Here is a 21260-nt window from a genome sequence, read left to right as displayed (position 1 = left end):
GTGACTGACGTCTACGCGAGCCAGTTGAAGAGGTTCATGGCGTGCTGAGTGTATTGCTCGGCTCCTGTAGCACGTTCATGGCTGTTATTACGTGGCAGCACAGCGTGAAACATGGTTTGACACTGTGCCTGTAAACAATGCGGAAATAAAAAAATCGCGTTGTTTCCTAGACGATTGTTTTGTATGCGAACGCGACGTATGGAAGGATATTGTCCCAGGTTTTGGGATGTACATCGAGGTTGTACGTTGACCGTATGTGTGTTTTGGTCTTGCTGGGCGTCTCTGCCAGTCCATTTGCGTGTGGACGGCAAGCTGTTGTGTTTTTCGGTGGCTTGTGCAGCTCAGTCTGGAAATGTCCTACAATATTTGTGCCGTCAATGACGCTCCTCTGTCCGTAATCACACAAGACGGCGCTCCATGCCGTAGGACGATGCTGTATACTTCTGCACCGTGCCACTGCGATACGCATTTATTTCCGCATAACAGATCAAGTAATCGGTTGTCACATAGTTCATTTCTTTCCTGTGGAGGTCAAATTGGAGGGTTATAGAAGGTCCACTCCCACAAGGTCGAAGGGTGCCCGTGGTGGTACAAAGGCCTCTCCCATAGTCCACAGTCAACCCGGTCTTGTGCTTTCTCCTGCCAACACCAGCGAACTTTTAATACTCATCGACCCACCTAACTTTCTGTCTCCCCTTCGTGCATTTGCCTTTCTGAGAACCTAGTCAGCTGCCTTTAATAGGCAGCGGTTGTTCTGCCTACGTGCTGACAACTTTATCATATCAATGCTCATGGACAGTTTTTTATTACTCGGAGCAAACTATTGTAAGAATTTTGGGAACATTTTAGATTCTAGTTAAAAAAAAACTGCAGAGGAACTGGTCTTAAACACGTCCTAGTTCTGACTGTCAAAGTTTGTGTTAAACACTGACATACGTGTGCGCGCATCACTTCCCTTGTTACTTTCTTTCTATATTATTTCCCTCCCCTTTCCCCTCCCTATATGTAGGGTAGCAAACCACGTACAACCTGGTTAACATTCCTGGCTTTTTTGCCTATCTCGATCTTTTCTTACGCTCGGACACGGGCTGCTGTTTTTGTACTCTGTTTACACGTGCCTGCCTCATGCATCGAACATCCTATCCAAGGTGGACGAGGATGGAAGTAAGCCAAAGATGGTCTTGGCGAAGAAGTCAGGTCTCACAACGTCAATTTGCGCGACTGTTGAGGTTGCACTTGTGTGGGAATGGCCGTAAATAAATATATAAAAATCATTTCCGTCATCTTCGCGTTAATACATTCATAACGTGGTTCTTCATGGTTATGAAATTTTGTGGCTTGGATTTATCGTGTCAAAGCACTTCTTTTGTTACCTTCGCAGCAGCACTGCGGTATCATGCAAAAAAGTACACTAAAATTTGGAAGAGACGGGTCACAACGTGAGACACAGCGCTCCAGATTGATTAATTAAACACGTGTACCGGCCACATATTTACCAAAAAATTGACTGATAACCATTCAGAGTTTGTCGATGACGTTGATGCAGCCTTGAGAAAATAAACGAAAAGAAACGCCAACTTTCTTTTGCCGCAATATAAATTTCCATGGTTGCAGGTATACTAATTTCTGATAATACGAATGTATTTTGTGGCTCCACGTGATTCACTGTGTTCTAATTTTGCAATGTGCTTCTGCTATGATCGCTTCAGTGAAGGTGCTGCCTCATTCGATGAGTAGTTAAACCTGCTGCTTCTTGTGGGCCTTGTGAAGAGCATACTTTTGTTGGCTCAAAGTAAATGTGATACCGTAAAACATCAATTTGCACTAAAATTCTAGCTGGAGATTTCCTTCTATTTATGCCAACGCAAAGCATCAGTCACTTTAGGATAAATAGATTCCTAATTACAGCTCACTTATGATGAGTTACTAGAAGACACGTAAATTAGCATGCAATGAAACTATTTTTGTTGCAATAGAATATTGAGTATCTTGAGTTAACGTTGTGCCTGTTTGACACATTCACAATCTCACGTGGCATCTGAGGGCTCAACATACACAAAAGGCTCATCATACACAATGAAAAACATCAGCATTTTCTCCGCAATGAATCACTTAGCCATCGTAAACTATATATGCTATTTTAAGTACAATATTTTTAAAGTAGCGGCTCTAAATTATATCGTTGTGATTGTATCTGTTGTCCCACTTCCGTTTTGAGAATGAGATAAAAATAAACTCTCACGTAAAGTAACTGTGGCCTTCCGTATAAAAGCTCGCTAAATGCGATGATAGAACATCGGCTATGAACAGTAATAAACAGCTTGCTTCTTCAATTTTCTTTTTCAAATCTTTGCTATCTGTTTCTGTTATTGTAAAGTTGTAGGCTAGTTTCGCATGTATGTGAAAAATATGGACTTACACTGCTTGTCTGTTCCGTTCTCTCTGCTCAAAAGACAACTGGTTACGAATTAGGGGCTTTTGTCACTGGTATAAGTATGTACTTTGTACACGTTGCAATTTCAGCACGAATTTTGAAAGTTAAAAAAAATAGAAAATTCCCCCTTTTTTTCAGTTTGCCAACTCGGCCAAGGTTTTTCCGAGAATTTCGCACGGCTTTACTGCAAAGCATAGTAGCGCCAATGTAGCGCACGGGAAGTACCGGAACCTATGAATGAGAATTTCACTTCCGCTGAAATAACCTACTGTATGTTTTTGCAAAAGAACATTGCTATAAATGTATAGCAGCGATTTTTCATGTCTGTAATACCTTTGTAATCTTGCAGCCGACGTCTAATAGTTTCAGTCGCCTTTGTCCTATAGCACGAACAACTAGAAAAAAAAGCAATCAAGTCATCCAGCTAGCCAGAGAGCCAGTCAGTGCACAGACAGACCGAAAAAAAAACAAGAAGCAAGCGTTTTAGCTCAGAAAATAATTGGTAGATGTGGTTAAACGTCTCAAAAGCACAATATGATTATGAGAGACGCCGTAGTAGACGGCTCCGTAAATTTGAAGCACCTGGAGTTCTTAAACATGCACCTGAATCTGAGCGCACGGGCCTCAAACATTTTCGCCTCCATCAAAAACGTGGCCGCGGCAGCCGGGACTCGATCCCACAACCTTCCGCTTAGTAGCCCAGTGCCTTAGCCACTTGAAAACCACAGCGAGGTTACGAGCTCATAAACGCCCAAGTGAGTATTTTCAATTTATGGTTATTTCGATGCGTGTTTTAGAGGAGCTATCAGTTGCCACGTGCGGTCATCCCCAACGACGACTGTCTCTTGATTTACGAGGCCGCTATTGCTCGGACGTATAGCTCAGAATGATAGGCAACTATGACAGCCGGTTTTTTACGAGTTCAAGTGTTTACTCGAATACTAGGCGCATGTCACAGTGTCTCGGTAACTGCAGTATCAAAAAAAAAGAGGACCCGTACTAATTATTAAAGCTTCAAGAGCGCAATCATATGAAAGAGTTACATATAAATAGAACGGTAGTTCGTGGCCTGAAGCTACGCGCAACTTCCAGAACATCAAAATGGTTCTGTACAGTGCCTCTGTGCTTCTTCTTGCCATCAGGACTTCGACGGCTCAAGACGCTGGTGTGCCGGTAAGCAGGAATATTAGCACTTTGAAAAAACAAAGCGGCAAAAATGATGGCGTTTTATTATGAACTAAGCCCACGTCTCTATAAGCACTTCGATCCAGAGAGATATTCTTCTTCGGAGTAGGCGTCACGGCAGTGAAAAAAGATAAGACGTGACAAGCCCGTTGCAAGTGACTTACAAATCAAATAAGTGTGTGCATAAGAGGCCGATTTTGTTCGCAGTAACTACCTTTCTGACTCACTAAAAAACCACCAGCACAGTTCGCGGTGTCATTGTATTTTCGGGCTTGCTTTGATCCTAGTCCTTATTTACTGTTTTTAATAAGTTTCTATTGAAAACAGTCACCATCGGAGTACTTTCGTTTCTGCATTAGAGGACCTTATAAGATGCGCGGGTGTATTTTCCAAATAAACAGAGTACGCAGATCTTCGCTTCGACGTTTGCCGTCGCTGCGCATGCGTCATACGTAAACTTTTCGCTTGCACGCGTTATACTTTAAAAATAGCATTCTACCATTTCAGAAAAAAAAAAAGTCTTGCACTCAACAACGCTAGCGATTTCTGCACAACGGACTTATTCTGAAGCTTCAAAAAAAAAAAAAAACGTTCGTTTTAGAGCAATATTTCACTTTATTATGTTCAGCGGTCTTCAAGTTACCGCCACTGCCTGACTATTTGAAGCTCGATTACGCGTGATTGAAGCTTCCTTCACATGGAAGGAAAAATGATTATGTGATGGGACTCTATAATGAAACAATGGTAGCATATCCACGGGGTGAATGACGGAGAGTGGGGCGAAGCATCTATCCGTCCATTCCTTTTTGCTTCCGTCCGTCCATGCGTCCGTCTGTGTGACCGCCTGTGCGTCTGTCCGCCCATCCGTGCGTGCGTCTGTTCGTGCGTCCGCACGTCCATCCGTTCCTTCACCCCTGCGTTCATCTATGCATCCGCTCCGGCGTTCATCAATGCGTCCATCCGTCCGTGCAGCCATCTGTGCGTCCGTCCATGCATCTGTCTGTGTGTTCGTTTGTCCATCTAGTCAACACTTCAAGTACCACCATCTCGCATCTTTTCATCGTATATTCCGCTTATAGAGGCACCACCATCAAGCGGACATTCAAAGAACTAAACGAGAGGTGGCACATGCACACTTTCTTACGGTTTGCGCTTCGTGTCTACTTCCCCCCTTTAACCACTTCGAGTTCATGGTATATACTTGTTCACTGTATTCATGGCACTGCGGCCCAACGCTCGCTAAACCTTTCTAAACCCAAAGATGTTACGCTTAGCGAGTATAACGTAGTAACCATTTCTTGCATGATAGTGGTCAATGTACATGGCAATGGCTGCTAATGGCGAATGAGAGACAGGAAAATTCGGCTTTTAGTTAACGTGCACGCCACGAACGTTTTATTGTTCTATTGTTCAACAACGCACAGAAGAAATGTCCCACCGGCACCACCTAGCAGGTCAAAACGTAAGACTGGTTACACACTACGACTATGACTACGACTACGAAGGACGAACGGGTGCCGCTATAAGGAGCTCCGCCCCTAAAACGTGCCTCTATATTACTTATGTTCGAAAGTTAATGGATCTCCCTAGAAACACTGTCTAGTCATTTTCGCTTTCACATGAAACTAGGAGGTGGCAAAAATTGTGTATTTTGTGCCTAAGGCTCCTTTGGACTCAGGTTTAACTAACTTTGCTGAAGCCATACTCACACTCCAAAAATTTACTTCATCTCTCCACTCGCACTCAAACTCACCAAAATATTGCTCACCAAGACTCACTAAGACTCACGCCTTGATCTTTGTCTGAGTGAGTCGACTCACGATTTCACCAACTTATGCATGAGGCGTTGACGTTTTTGAAGTTAGGCTTTAAAGTGAGTTTATTTCAATGTGATCTCTTGGACTGGAAGCGGTACTGAAAAGTGGGACGCGAACGCCAACTAAATGCAGTAAACATTTGAGAATAAACATGATTATATGGTATGCTTTATGCTTAGATGAAGGCATGCCTCACTTTGGGCGTTAGAGTGAAGCATTTGTGTGCAGTAGGGGTTAAGGGAGTTCTTGCTTCATTTGGAAGCGTATTTTCTCGTTAGTCTGCATCCGTCCAACTATCGCTCGTTTCGAGCGAAGTTTCAGAAGATTCAAGAAAGAGATAGTGAGATCTTATTTTAAGGCAGAGAGGTTGGCCTGAGCTAGTTGCTGCTGCTCTACACAGGAGATAAAGAAAGAGGGATAGAATGAGGAATAAAGTATGATGATAGAGACAGAAAGACGGGGTGCGTATGTACAGTAGCCACTTTGCATTGTACTCTACAGCTCAGTATCCACAGCAGTGCTTTGATAAAGTCTAAAAGAGCCCTTCATTCAAGGTCCTACTCCACACCTGTAAGGACCCTGCGGTCTTGAAGGGCTTTCTTCTGGGTTGTTTGGTTCATGTTTCTGTTCAGGCGAGCAAGTTCTGGCTTTTTTTTACGTGACGAAAAAACGTGAAAAGAAGTGAAGGGGAGCACAAAATTTTGACTGTTACTTCATCATATTCTGCACAAAGATCTATAGGCCTCAGACATGCGCAGCAAGCGAGGCATACATCAAGTGCAAATCAATCTCTATATATAATCACAGCCTGTGAACTAGGAACATGCTTTCTGCCGGCGAGAAAGACATTGACGCATTACCGATACGAGAAGAACCTCGTGCTTTTATGTGGAATGCCTCCAACCATTCTCCAGCTGTGATGTACCTGATTCAGCTGATAACTTTGACCTTTTTTAGGCACGTCTCGCACTTATGAAATATGCACTGCGTCGGCAAACGTGCTTCATCTTTACCTTTCAGTGAGAGCTACTGCGTCGTTTTTTCGCCACGCAAAAACAGCCGTACTTCTGTGACCTGTGCAGTACATTGCAGACGAATGAGCGCAATCCCACAGCAATACCTGAAATAGATAAAAAACATAAGCTAGAAGCTCAACTTTGATAAAGCAGTCATGATGGCCACGTCGTAACAAGGCTCTCGAACTAGCCCCGACTTGGGGCAGTGAACATCAACATTCGCGCTTTGTTGACGGAGTAAAGTGCCTGCATCCTCCTAATATTCACAAGTATTCGCGTGCGTAAAAGTCATCCGCGAGGCTGTGAAGTACTTACATGCATAGAGTTTCCTAAATATACTCTAGAAGGAACTCTGGTGCTAGTGTTGAGCTTAAACGCACGACACTTTAGCGAGCATGCGAATGATAGGTAGTATATGAATTCGTATAATCTTCGTACTTCTGGCTTCTTTTGTATTCGCGTGGCTTGAAGCGTGGCTAGAAGCTTTTTTTTTGTCACAAAACAAGGATCAGCAAACGTTCTACGGTTACGCTTCACCTCGTTAAATTTTTAGACTTACCATTCCAAATAAGGTACCGAAGTTCAAAAGGGTTCGTTCTTTTCCTCGAAACAAAACTGAAACACAACAAAAAACGAAGTCACAAGTTTGATTCGCCGCGCACAAGTATGAAGACTAGGCAAATCCGTGTACTACCCATCATTCTCACGGTCGCCGAACAATGCCAGCGCCAGAGTCCCCTCAGGTTAACTTTAGAAAACCCTATGCCTGTATGCCACAGCCCCTATCAACATAACCTGCTCTCATAGATGACCAACGAATATCTCCCGGTACTAAAAGTTTGAGCATGGTTACTGCATATAAGTGGACAGGAAATGTAAGTGAGGGAGAGAGAAATAAACATGTGTACAGCTGCACACAAAACTCCAGATGCTCAACATCAATCCAAAGTACTCAGTGCGGTTTTGAATTCCGTGCATTCCTGATTTTTTTCATCATTAGTTTACGAGGCTGTTTAAGTAAATTAGGCTCAGCTTTAAAATTTTACGCAATATTTACAAGCAAGCCGCTTAGTATTTATGCTGTTGGCACGTTCTGTAGTATTTGTAAAGATCTCTCTAGCAATTAACAGTAATAAACGTTCCAACTTTTAAGTACTGCTTCAAAGGACGAACTGTGATGGTTAAAATTCTATCAATAAATGTGCAAATCACTAAAGAGAGGAACATTCAAGCCCTTTTCATGCCAAAATAATGCGGAAATGAGAGATACCACAGGAAGGAACTATAAAGGAAGTTTGTCAGCCTGTTTTTTAATTTTTTATAGTGCGCCTATATCAAGCAGGTGGACGTTATTGCAGCCCCGCCGCGGTGGTCTAGTGGCTAAGGTACTCGGCTGCTGACCCACAGGTCACGGGCAAGAATCCCGGCTACGGCGGCTGCATTTCCGATGGAGGTTGAAATGCTGTAGGCCCGTGTGCTCAGATTTGGGTGCACGTTAAAGAACCCCAGGTAGTTGAAATTTCCAGAGCCCTCCACTACGGTGCCTCTCATAATCGTATGGTGGTTTTGGGACGTTAAACTCCACATATGAATCAATCAACGGACGTTATTTTACTTCGTTATTAAATAAGTTGTTTCCGGAATAGTAACTACACGCCAGAAGTTCGCCGTTCGCATCGCATTAATTACTGTGCCTCACAGCGTTGCAAAGCAACCATTTAGCTTTTGAAAAAAAAAATAACACGTGAGCGCTCACTCACTCGCATAGGTCCTCTAAAGCACTGTTGAGGCTGTATGGTTCCTTAGTCAATGGGAAGGTTGACTAGCCTCTACATGTTCACGCTGCGTTGTCTGCTGAATGTCCCCCTGGCGTCTACGCGCACACATTCAGCGAGCAGACGGCAGCGCAGAAAAAATGGAACATGGCTACACACAACGACGCTGGTGACCTCCGCCTCGAGTTGATTCGGTCGTCGCGTGCGCTCTGCGGTCTGTGAGTTTCACATTGGCACTTGTATGTCCTTCAGATTTGTGTCTTCGCACTGCCATACTAAGGAAAATTCCGGTGACACTTTCCACATGATGTGGGCGTGCCTAAAAACCCAAAAACTCACTACCCAACCCTTCCCGCAAGGATTGTGAGGCAGCCCTGCTCGGAAGCTCTGCCATGGCAGCCCTCCCGTAGTGCTTGTACGGGGCGGCCACTCCAGGACCGGTCCCCACACCTCTGCTCATAACTTCAATAAACAAATGTTTTTCATCAGGATAATCGGCAGCAATGTATTCGTGACCACTGCACTATATTTATAATCCGGTGTCAAATTCTCGGCAAGGTAACGTAGAAGGCGTGGTTAAATAAACAGGTTATCTCGCCCATAATGACCGATCCTACCTAATACTTTGTCCAGATCATGAAATGGCACAAAGCGATAGCTTTTTACACCATTAATTTGTTGCTGTGAGCGTTCTGATTGGGCGTTAAGGGGAAGTTCGCATTGAAGCGGGTAATCTGTGTGCATGGGTTTTGCCATGTTGATTTTTAGCCCCAGTTCACGGCTGTTGCCGATGCAGCAAACAAAAAAATACGACGTTACACGAATAAAAATACGTTACTTAGTAATGTGCAAAAGATGCTAGACGAGGGCAAATGGCTCAACCTTGCGAGGCAATTCTAATTGGAACTATGTTTTCGTGCGCAAGCATGTGGCTTTCTTACACCATGCAGCTTTGACATGGATGACTGGTAGTGGCAGATTGAGTGTAGGAGCTAGCATGGAGCAACAGTCGATCCATCGAGCATGCTACGAGCACATAATCGATTTTAGACGCCGACCGACTGCTTGAGCAGGTACTATTAAAGCACAACCAAACCACCTTTAGTTCAAGGGCCGGACAATAGTTTCTGTCTCGCCTTCACTACCTTTTCCACAAGCCCTATCTCCTCCTCACCACTTCTTTTTTTCATACAACACTGAATGTGAGCACTAAGTGTTGAGGCAGTTTATAAATCGTGGTCTTCGACTATACACACTGCCGTTTCTGCTTGCGCAGTCACAAAAGCAAAAACTGAAGTGGTAACAGATTATCGCACTCGATAGTCATGCAAATCATGCAATACAAGGCAGAACTATTTGGCTTGACTATTATAAAGCGAGACTTTCAGGCAAAGCCATGGAGGAAGGAAAAACACAGGATGGAGCATGACGTCACGCACCTAGCTTTGACAAGCCAAACCACTTTGAAGCCATCAAAATAGGCCCTTTGGTGTCAGATCACGCTATAAAGAAGACTTGCCGAAATCTTCATGTTTGGTTCTTCGTAGTTTTTAGTGGGAGAGCGACAGTTTGGCTGCTTCACGGAGCGCCCAGCTGATCTGTACGCTGCTCGGTTTCCCCGCCTTCACTTCTGATCGTGGTCTCGTTACGTTTTTGCAACTCTTGTTCCGCTTCGTCCGTTCCGTGCAAGCGAGAAATTCGGGCGGGCCGTGAAAGGATCCCGAACCAACGTTAGACGTGCACTTCAGTCGAATTAGCGAGAGCCTTGTGAGCATAGGATGCATGTATTCTTCACCATTTTGTGACGAATATTATCATTGTGTATTCTTCCCGGGAGGAGATAATCATGCGGCAGCCGGCAGATTTGTGCGTGCGGAACTTGGACGGCAGTGTTTTATTAGCCGGCTGCAGTCACATGGCTATAGTGGCGACTTCGTGTAGCAAAACGCATTTTGCCGGCACGGGTATCTGTTGGAATTTTGTTTCGCGAGCGGCCGCCAAATGAAGAGCGCCAGCAGTTTGCACCGGTACAGCTATTTGCCACTACTTTGATTTGTTCACGGCATAACTAGTACACTGTAGCAAAAACGCCACCGAAAGCGCAACGCCGTGACGACACAAGGCGGTCGTACCGGCTGATGGCTTCCGCGAGCGGCCGGCCGCAGTTTCCGCGGGGACAGTTATTTGCCGGTATAGTTTGAGTTAATCACGCCATAGCCTGCTTTGGAAGCACTATGTGACTACTACAAACCAGTAGTGGTTTAACCGGCAGTTCGCTTTTCCGAGCGGCCGGCTGTCATAGGAACGCCAGCATTTTGCGCGACGACAGTTGTAAAAAATAGTGAAAGCATGTTTCCAGAGCAGGCTATGCTGTGATTAACTCTAGCTATGCCGGATAAATGATAACTCTCCCCGCGCAATATGCCTGCGAATTCTTCACTTTTTCACCGCCACCCGCACGCCAAAGCGAACTGCCGGTTAAAGTGCCACTGACGGGTAGCTGTACCAGTTTGCATCTCATGGCCGCTCGCGTAAAGAAGTGCCAGGAGGGCGTGTTTTGCTACACGAAGCCACACAAACAACCTTACTTGCAACAGGGCACAGCCACTCATTTGGATACTTTCGCTCTTCAAATTCTCGAAATAATCTTACGCCCCATTCCTTGATACGTGTCTACACAAGATCATTGACAGCGAAAACTCTTTTAGCTTCGAAAAAAAAAAAAAAACCCTGCGATTTGAAGTCAAAGTCCAGAAAAGTGAGGACAGCGTTCACGGTAGTGCTTCTGCGCTACGAGCGATGAAGCACTTTTCAAAACAAAGCAAAACCGAGAGAACTGAAATCTACCGCGTGCGCTTACGTTTTAGTCACGTGTTGGACCGACTTGGTGGGCTTCAATCGCGTTGCGCAACGCTCCCTGCTGTATATTTCCTTTCTCTATGGGAAGGCAGAGTACAAAACAATTCGCAACAGGTACCTCTCGTATATTCAACAATCGAGAGGTTATTTGATTTTGACGTCACTTCAACAAACTGCTGACGTCACGAATTCTGACGCAGGAACAGAAAACGCAGAGAGCAAATAGAGCGCTCATTTTTTTTTGCATTTTCAGAGATTGTTTAGGGGCCATTTAAGCGAGAGGTTGGTCGAATACACCTATCTAGACTTCCAGATTTTCCGAGATCGCTTCTATGTCGAAGCACTGAACCTAATCGGACTATAGTTGTCAGCAAAAAACGATGTTGTGCTTTCCTGGGGCTCTGTCGGCATTTTCGCTGTGACACATAAGACCACGGATGAGAAATTTCGTAGGGGCACTTGATGGTGAATTGACAATGTTGAGTGGCACCGAAACCCCTCATCATTTTCAAGTGGGGTCTGTTTGCCCGAAGCGTTGATTACTTGCTGTTAATGTAACTCATCCTGGTCACTAGGAACGCTGAGGTTTTGAGTTGCAAAGCTGAATGCTGTCCGCTCATTCCTGCCCATGGCGGCCTATTCAAACAGGGGTATTAAATGAATAACACCAGAGTACTTATAAATTGAGTAAGCCTATCAGGGGCATAGTAAGACATTTTTTCAGTGGGGGGGGGGGGGCGGAGAGTTCATCTGTACATTGTGCATGTTCGTGCATGCTTTTGTATATGTACACGTATACACACATAAGCAAAATTGAAAAGTTTTGAGCACTTTGAAGCACTCTTTTTGGGCTATGTCTATGAAGGTTATAGTTGTTCCTGAGTCTCCTACTATATCATAGTCACTTCATAGTCACGTGGTGTGTAGGCCACCAAAACGCCAAAAATTATTGTTGACGATGATGATGATGATGTGTGGCGCTTTATGGCGCAAGGGGCAATACGGCGAAAGAGCGCCATTTCAATGACTAGAGATGTGGACAAGAAATTATTGTTGCCATAGCAGTCGTCTGGACCCGCCAGGTACAGTTTGGTGTCGCCATGAGGTTGAGTGTGAAGTTCAAGGGGTATTAATTTGTTACACGTGTACTTTGTTTTATGTGTGAGTGAGAGTTTGCGAGAGCCACCGGCGACAGCGGCTGAATCGGACATGAAACGTTCCGGCCATCTTGGACCGATCGAGAGGCGCAAATGGAATCCCGGGGAAACCGGCGGGGAAGAGGGTCTGCGTTGTTCAGACACGATATGTTTATCGTTTAACTGAATGAGGGCTGAACCAATACCAACTAGCCCAATTATCTGTGCTACTATGATCTGTTTGCTTTGAGCGGCCTGGCACAATCACGTACACCCCATCCTGTGAGTTATTAATAGATCACTCATACCTTTTTATGTGCTGTGCATACCGCTTAGTTTGTACCCCGGTGTAGTGGTCTAGTGGCTAAAGTACTCGGCTGCTGAGCCGCAGGTCGCGGGATCAAATCGCGGCTGCGGCGGCTGCATTTTCGATGGAGACGAAAGTGCTGTAGTCCTGTTGTCTCAGATTTGAATACACGTCAAAGAACCCCAGGTAGTCAAAATTACTGGAGCCCTTCACTACGGCGTCTCTAATAATCACGCGGTGGTTTAGGGACGTTAAACCCCACATATCAATCAACGGCTTAGTTTACATTGAAGCGATAGACAGCGCGAAACAGGTTTCGCTCGTGGAAGCCGCCGCATTTCCTTATGCCGCTGTTTTGATTATTTGCGCCAGGTGGGTTGTTAGATCAGTAGGCTGCTATAACCTTACTTCGTGCAACAGCCCAGTCTATTGTGGCTTTCGTAGGTTATCTTTTGCAAAGAAACTGCGTCTTTTAGAGGGCTGTGCTCCAGCACCCGTTCCCGCGTTTGGCGACGTCAGTATCACCAGCGTCCTTGGTGGGGTTACTGATAGCCATGAGAACGTAACCCATGCACATGAAAAAGATTAAAAAATGCGCAGAACGAATGGAATTTGAACGATGGCCCTCGGCATCACAGTCGAGTATTCTACCCCAAGGGAGAACTGGCGCTTGAATCTGATCAGCAAAAAAAAAGAAAAAAAACGTATAAAGACTTCATGTTGGTCAACGAGTAACGTTAAGCTATGTAATATTGCACGACAGATGGTTCTTTCTTAATAATGAGACCAGGGCTTTTTCGTCGCAAAACCACGCTGTGATTCCGAGAGACGCCGTAGTGAAGAGCTACGAAAATTTCGACTATATGGTACTCCTTACATTGTACGATATTTAGCGCAAGCTTGACTCTCGAAAACACTCACACAAACACTCACACACCTACCCGAGTACACGCACAATACTCCGGTGGATGTGTGAGTGAGTGTTTGCAACGTTCAAGGTGGCGTTATATATCGTACGTGACAAATAACAAACTAGTCCAAGAAGTTTAACTGATATTCTTTCATGTGCACGGACAAATGACCACCGCTGCCAGGATCGAACCCGTGACCTTCGGCTCGGCAGCCGAGCACCTTAGCCACTCATCCATCTAGACAGAAGACTGAAATGATAAACAGTCTTGCCAGAAAACTAATTGCGCAAAGAGTGCATGCTTAATGGTTCCCACCCACTACAAAGTGCTCAGACATAATAATTCACTCTGCTCAGCCACATGCAGCAACGACAAAATGACAGGAAACTTGCTTATATCCAGAAAGGCGAATAACGACACTGTGGGTGCTGTCCCATTTGAAAAAAAAAAAACATGGTTCAGGCTTTCCGCATGGGCCTTCACTCATGCGGAAACAGTTGGCCTTGCACCAACATGAAGCGACTTTCATTATTCGCATTAGGTTTTATCATAATCGTCAGAGATCTTTCGCTATATTACGCTCGCCGTTTACTTGAGAGAGCGAACGTCACGTTTACTGGAGAGCGCACGAGTAGTCACGCAATATTCAGCAAATCTCGCACAAGTTAAGAAAAGCCCTGAAAACACTATGTTTGCAAGATAGAAACTTTTTGACCTTATTCATATGCTGTGCAACTGGTCCATTGAAGATGTGTTGAAAAGAATAGTTGAAATATTGTGTATTTCATTACGGCTAATTATTTGAGCTTTTTATGTATACTTCTATTTCATCCTGATGAAGCCACACTGTCCTCCGAGTTGAATTGATTTTATAAGTGCACACGAGTAGTTTGAAAAAAATCAGAAGGTTGGTGCGAATAGCTGGAAGGCTGATATACATGTAAATTTTGTCTGTAGCAAATGTCAGAAGTTTCTATTGGTTCGCGGTTCTGTGCTTAAGCGATTGCCGAACGTGCCACCACAGCTATGTACCGATGAATATCGTTCCTTTTCAGGTAACCACAAGCTCCCAGCTAGCCGACGCGCTGTCAATAATGAACAATGCGGTCGCCATCTACAGTACGCTCGACAGTCCACTGGAACACTGCTTTAGCGCAGAACTGACAGCACTTCGGCCTGAAGACCAGTTGGCCACCTACGTTTTTAAGTTACAGACTCTTCTTGGTTACATTCAGTACGTAGACCGATTTACTTCTGATATTGTGAGATCTGGTAGTTGTTGATATATTAAATTGATGTGATAACGAAAGGAGATAGGCAAGAGCAAGTGGTTGCAACGAAGGTGTAATGGTACCACTTTTACAGGCACATGCAGAAAGAAATGTTACCACACGTGGAGGTTCATTTCAGGATTATAACGGAATGCAATGCAAACCACGAGGTGCGAGCATGGCCGTATGAATACAGGGAATGCCCGAATCGAATGTCTCGCAGGGTTGACTTTTCTCATTGAGCTTCCGTATCGCCGCTTTTAACTTGCAACACTCATGCTGTTCTCCACTGCTCCGTGGCGTGGGTGTTCGATCACTTTCTTTGAAATATTGATTTTTATTCACGCATGCATGCACACAAGTCCACAAGCACACACACACACGCACACGCCCAAACACTAAGACAATCATACACCCACCCACACACGCACAAACATATACACACACGGTGCGCTCACAGGCACGTTTTCTCAAGCGCTAGTTTCGAAGGAATTCTCTCAAAAATTCCGCAGATACGTCTTTAAAGACCACCACGGGTTGTGCTGACACATGGTATTGCACACGCAACACCTACTGTAGTACACTGATACAATTACCTGGGAGAGGTTACATACTACTTTTGATTTGTTCGCACGTATTTGGCTGGGTCGAAGTTCCAAGGAAGAAGGGGAACGCGAGAATACAAGAACCGAGGATGCCCTGAAATCAATGCAGAGCGCTTTCGAACTCAGGTCAACAAAACAATTTTTTTCCTTGTCTTTTTATGACGGAGTAGAGTATGATCGCAGATATTGAAAACGCTATCGTTCAAATACTTTTACAAGAGGAAAGTAAGCAAGTCATTTTCTTAAGTGATGGCACAGAGATAATGTATTCGTGGGAAAAAAGAGTATTGAACTTCATAGCATACGGACATAAATCAGTTAAATGCATACAGTCATAACACAACTACATTTTCGTATAGCGGTAGCAGCAAAGTTTTGAATTCCTTAAGTGTTGAAAGCTTTGAACTGCAACTTAATCAGTCTTACGAATTTTGTAATCTCGGCTGATTATTAAACATGACATCGTAAGTTATAAATTTCGAACGTATCGTGCTTCTGACTGGAGGATTAGTGAAGTCATATGAATAAACGAACAAGTTTTCTAGTTTCGCAACTATATAAGGTACTGTTGCATTCAGCATGAAATGCAAAATTACCTTGCTTCGTAGATAAACCTGCCACTATTGAAGTATGTAGCTTGCTTAACTAACTTGTTGCCTCACAAATACATAGGCGGAATATCTATTGTGTTAGCTCTACATTTCAGTGTTACACGACTCTTGCACATTGATATTCTTATGTGCTACAGAATAAATATGCGGCCATTGAAGTCATTTTTATTTACACAGGATGCCACCTTTTTGCATCAACCTCACTACGTCGGCTTCGGGTGAATTCCTCTTTGGTCCTTGTGGAGGTAAGAACACGCCGAACTGGGTATATTAAGGAGATCACAACGGAACTTTGGCCACCACGTGAGAATACCATCAATATTTGAAAGAAAGTAGCTATTGTATCACTTTAGCTTTTTAACAAATGGCAGAACTATATTACTTATGGGATTAGCATGTATACTCCTTGGTGCCCCCCCAAATATACCTTTGATCTCTACTTTGCTACTCAATGCACCCACCCTACTATCATAAAGAGATGAAAGGCAGTGAAATCACGAGGAACTAAAAAGATACCCCAATTTGAAAGAATAAGTAAAGTTTCTGTGACTAACTGTTCTAAAAGAGCTCCTTTATCGTTTATTTCTAAACCATATGTGATTCGCTGGGCAAGTAAATGTGTAGCAACACTATAACCTACCAAATCGTGCCACAATTTGAGCACATCAATGTCACTGTGCCGTCACAGACTGCAAAAAGTTTCTTGTGTTTCGACCTCATTGGCCTTGTCAAACTTGCTATGTGAAGTGTCTGGTTCGCTTAGCACGCAATATAATTACTTTGACATAAAAATTGTGGAGCAGACCGTAGCAGACTTAGCTAAAATTTACTAATTAGCTCTGTATTGTGTAATGGTGTCAAACTCTCAATGATTCCATCATATTTGACAGCGCTCAACCGGCTCTCGTAGCTCACCGAGTGGGCATCACCGGAAAATCGTGACAGAAAAGGCCGAAAACTGTGTTCGCAGACAGACCAGTACGAGGTGGTGTAGTATGCATCGCCATCGTTATCAGCGCCAATCGTATGTGGTGACGTCGGTCACGTAGTTTCGGGTTAATTTTAGGTTAGAGTGTTCCACATTAGGAGTCACGGTCGCATAGTGAGCCAAGTCGCGAGTGGCAGAAATTGCGGCTATTACACTGCTGTTATACAAAGTAAGTGTTGACTACATGATTCATTAGGAAAACGAAAGCCAATTGGTGTAGTCGACATTTTTTTGTTGTTGTCTTCGTACTTTAGGTCATGAAGTTCAAATCAACGAGCTTTTGCTACGTTTTCTTATTGCCCATTTTTATTGCTTACCAAGAGTCTTCTTCTGGCCGGCGAGATTCTATTGAAATTGTGAAAGGGCGGCTAATGCAAGAAAAATAATTTTGCTGTGTAGTGTTTCTTCAAAATTGAATACGCGTTGCGATAGAAACACAAACAAACAAAAAAGAAAGACATTTGCTAGTTACTATTCATTGTCTCATTTGACGCCCTCATGATTATTTCGTTGCCATGTTCGATACGCGAAATATATGCATTTGATCACAACGATGATTGGAAGCTGCCTCACCATTGTGGGATTCGCATGCCAGAGGCGTCCTTATACGCTTCTAATTGCTAGTTATCGGGCTTCAGCTTATTGAGAGAGCTCTGCAGCGAAGCTTGTATTGCCCGAACTGCGAAGGTGGTTTGTGGTGGTTAGTTGATTGGTCAAACTTTATTAATAGTACGGAGACACAAGACTAGCGGTGTTTCCGAAAAAAAGTTAGTTTCATCACAACGACGAAGCAATGAATAAAACAGCAACAAGGAACCCGCCGAGTATGTCCACATAACTGCAGTTGCATAAAAAAGAAGGAAAGAAAGAAAAGAAAAAAAAAGCTGCCTGCATCTTCCCATGGGAGGAAATCGAGTAAATTCTTGGGGTATCGCGTGAATGTTGCGTAGTTAGGTATAGTTTGGGGATGCCTAATTGTTTTGTCTTAGTTATTCTTATTTATTGAATGAAGGAGAAGCGTCGCCTTCAACGAGTGGTGGGACGCTGATATTGAGTTACACTCCACTACTGGTTGAAGATACTGCTGATTCCATCGCATCTAGTCGAGTGAGGCATATCATCAAGTCAAGCGTAAGCCAAGTAAACACGCTCTGAACTAAATTTCAGGCGCGCGATGCAGTGTCCATATACCAGTGCAGTTTCCTATTGACTGTATCTTATAATTTAGTTGTTCTGCGCTGTGTGGCCCGTAAGTTCAAAACGCATGCGTTGATTTGCTGTATATTTACGTCCTGAAGCTTCCAGACCTGGCTTTTTTAAACTCCTGCCAGCGACACCTTGCAGCGCTTTTCCGGGGTACTTGCGGAAACAGGGACGTACGTTGGATCACGTTGACGAGGGGCTGACCAAAAGTACACGTGCACACTCGGCTGGTCACATGTCTCCTGTGGGCATGACTGCCTGATATACTTCTCACAGCTTATCACTTCACTGAAGGCTGTGCATAATTTCATTACAAATCTTCCGTAACCAATCAACTGACTGCCAGACCAACCCCACGCGATTATATTGCTTTGACATAACTCGTCTCTTCACGATAAAAAGGAAGCTTGGGCATGAGTGGCCGCCTTGTCAGATGATCTCTGCACGTCGTTTGCTCCATGCCTCACGTCCTCGATAGTTCCAGCTTTCTCCCGCGGGCTTTCGCTTTGAAACGCGTTCGCGGTCTTTGCGTGCGTCTTCTCCGGCTTGCGAGTGAGGATGCGCACTATCGATAGGCTGCGAGCGGAAGAGCCTTGTTGTTGCTTGGTCGTCGGCAACGAGTGGCGCCGTACTTCGATGCTGCGTTTTGAAGTCAGTGGCGCACTCATTTGTGACTAGCTTGGTCAGAGAAAAGTTGTGATGTTTAGTCTTACTCAAACAATACGTCGACAAAAGCAAACGTGTGAAGGATCTTTAAGACAAAATTTTCTGGTGGCTTTCAGATCTCTTTCCTGACTTTCCTGCTAACGTGCTGTACTTCAATGGCGAGAACTGCATCATCGCCAGCGTTGTTCTCTTTGGAGCCCGGCGTAAGTAAACCATGTTACATGCATTCCAATTGATATACGAAATGGCTCGAGGCATGTGTCATTTGCTCTTCATTTGAATGGCACCATGCATAATGGTTGCAAAATTATTTTATCTAAAATCTTCGCAACAAATATTTAAGTATGATCTGCTAACCGAATGTAGTAGATGTCAACACGACTATATTGAACTCGAATAAATCCACTGTTCCCGGGTATCGAACGGTTTTCGGTCTCGAAAATGCTTTGCCGCTTATGCACAGGGAAAGTCCATGGCTACATCAAACGAAAACAGATGGGACAGTTCGTACACCAAACGACGGGTGGTGTAAAACGCCCCAAGTAAATTTTTTTAAGAGTAGTGCATTAGGAAAGGTGGATTTGCTTTGCCAAAAGTAAGGCCATGCATTTGTGTGTAGGAGAGATGTGATTAGGAGGGTGATGCTAGGAAACACTCCTGCACTGTCGTCCATAAAAAGTTCTTGCTTAGTGTTTTCTAGTTCGTGTTTCACTTATTCGGGACGGTTTACCGTGGAAATATGGGAAAATAAATATAAAACCTTGAAAAATGGCCTGACTGCGAGATCTAAACTCGGCGTTCTTACTGTTCCTAACCGCCTTGGTACACGGCCTTGTCTCCGCAGGCAGAGCTTGATCATTACTTGGCTTTTTCATATAGTGTTTAGTCGCTCTCCTCTTCTGGGGCTTTGTATCGAAGAAGTTTAAAAAAATATTGAACCCGCAAAAGCTGGTTTTGTGTGACCGAACTTGGTAAAACACGGGCACACCGATAGCTAAGAGTGTGCGCTAAGTGCTTTCAAAAGTGATAGGCTACAGGCTCACTGAACACACATTTTCAGTGACTCCGAATGCTTGTTGGAGGGAGACGTGCATGAGATGCTCGCATCCGCATGACGCATGAGGGACTTCTGTTGTTATGTTAGCAGGTGATGCTGCTAGGGGCCTTTTAAGGCTGCCGAATCGCATGGCACAACCTATATGTGTACGCACGGCTCGCCTTCAGGGAGGGGGATGTTTGTCGTAGCCCCCCTCCCTTTATGCCAATGTATGGAGCTCAGTGCTTTCGCGTTATGTGCGAGATGTGGCGCGTGAGACGTTCGCGACCTCTAGAACAAAAACTGGGGAGGCATCTACTAATCCAAGAAACTCCCGCCTTCCTATTTTTTTTTGGAGCGAGATTTTTTTGTGTATGTCGTTTTCCTATTGGCGCTGATAGATTTTGCCATAATGGTTCCTAGAAAAGGTGTCATCCTAACAAATCGGTTGTTGGTCTGTTTTAGTCCTTTCTGCTTTTTTATTTTCGTGCCATAGCTTTTCCAAGGTGCATTTATATGTTCGCGATGTTTTAGCAACTAGCCCCTAGCTGCGCGATTATATTACCTAATATTTTCTTCGACTGTTTCAGAGTGCATGATGGGAGTGACGAAAGAATTCAAGGATTCTGTGCCGGAAGAATGCACGCAACAGTTCGATCAGCACTGCGGCCCGAAGAGGTACACGCTGTACAGCAAGGAGGAATGCACCTGAAGAACTTTGTCTTTTGTTATTTAGCTGCGCCAGTTCACGCACTAGTACCGGCTGCTGTGATGTAGAGGACTGTAAATAAACTGTTCTTGTAGCATCTTTTTGTGGCGATACCTAAATTGCAACTAGAGTGCTAGCACTAAGCCTCGCCACCATCGTGCTGACGCATAGTAAGCACACCTGTTAGCTATTATTCACACAGGTGAGTAAATGACTGCCACGGAGGAATCCTTTGCAGCGATTGTGCTCAGCCTCTGTCAGTGATCTCCACCTTCATCACTGAGCAGTTATAATAGGTCAGCTCTCAATGCCATCTTTCACGTCGCCGCTGTTTTAACGATGCACTAATGCCCAGAGGTCGATAACCTGAAAGCAGGAAGTGCAATTTTCCTTTTAACTTGGTAGTAGTGGTAATTTCGGAAATTCATGTTTCATGCACTTCTGTGCTGCGTGTTGAACCGTAACCGAACAGGAAAGCAACATGAGTATTTAAACCGAAACTGATTTCTTGGACTATGCCCGAACGAGATATGCCCGAACGAGATAAATAAATAAATAAATAAATAAATAAATAAATATGAAATAAATAATAAAATAATAAATAAATCAATCAAACCAATTAATCAACAAGCGCATTAAAACCAAAGTTATTGCGCTCGTGCACAAGTAAAGTACACCGTTAGTATTGAACATCGTAACGAGGCCCATCTACGGAACAAAATACAAATCGA

General features: G+C 44.2%; 1 protein-coding gene across 1 annotated transcript; it reads left to right on the top strand.

Annotated features, from left to right (window-relative positions):
• The first annotated feature begins 3501 nt into the window (after positions 1 to 3501).
• Positions 3502 to 20626, top strand: LOC119169424 (uncharacterized). Its single transcript, XM_037420499.2, has 5 exons — positions 3502 to 3607; positions 14496 to 14674; positions 16105 to 16172; positions 18901 to 18987; positions 20411 to 20626. The coding sequence occupies exons 1-5, from the start codon at positions 3536 to 3538 to the stop codon at positions 20530 to 20532; spliced, it is 528 nt and encodes a 175-aa protein (XP_037276396.2). The 5' UTR covers positions 3502 to 3535; the 3' UTR covers positions 20533 to 20626.
• Positions 20627 to 21260: the final 634 nt, after the last annotated feature.

Source organism: Rhipicephalus microplus, chromosome 2 (genome assembly GCF_043290135.1).
Source record: "Rhipicephalus microplus isolate Deutch F79 chromosome 2, USDA_Rmic, whole genome shotgun sequence".
In the NCBI taxonomy this organism is placed as follows: Eukaryota; Metazoa; Arthropoda; class Arachnida; order Ixodida; family Ixodidae; genus Rhipicephalus; species Rhipicephalus microplus.
This window is presented reverse-complemented; position numbering and strand designations above follow the sequence as displayed.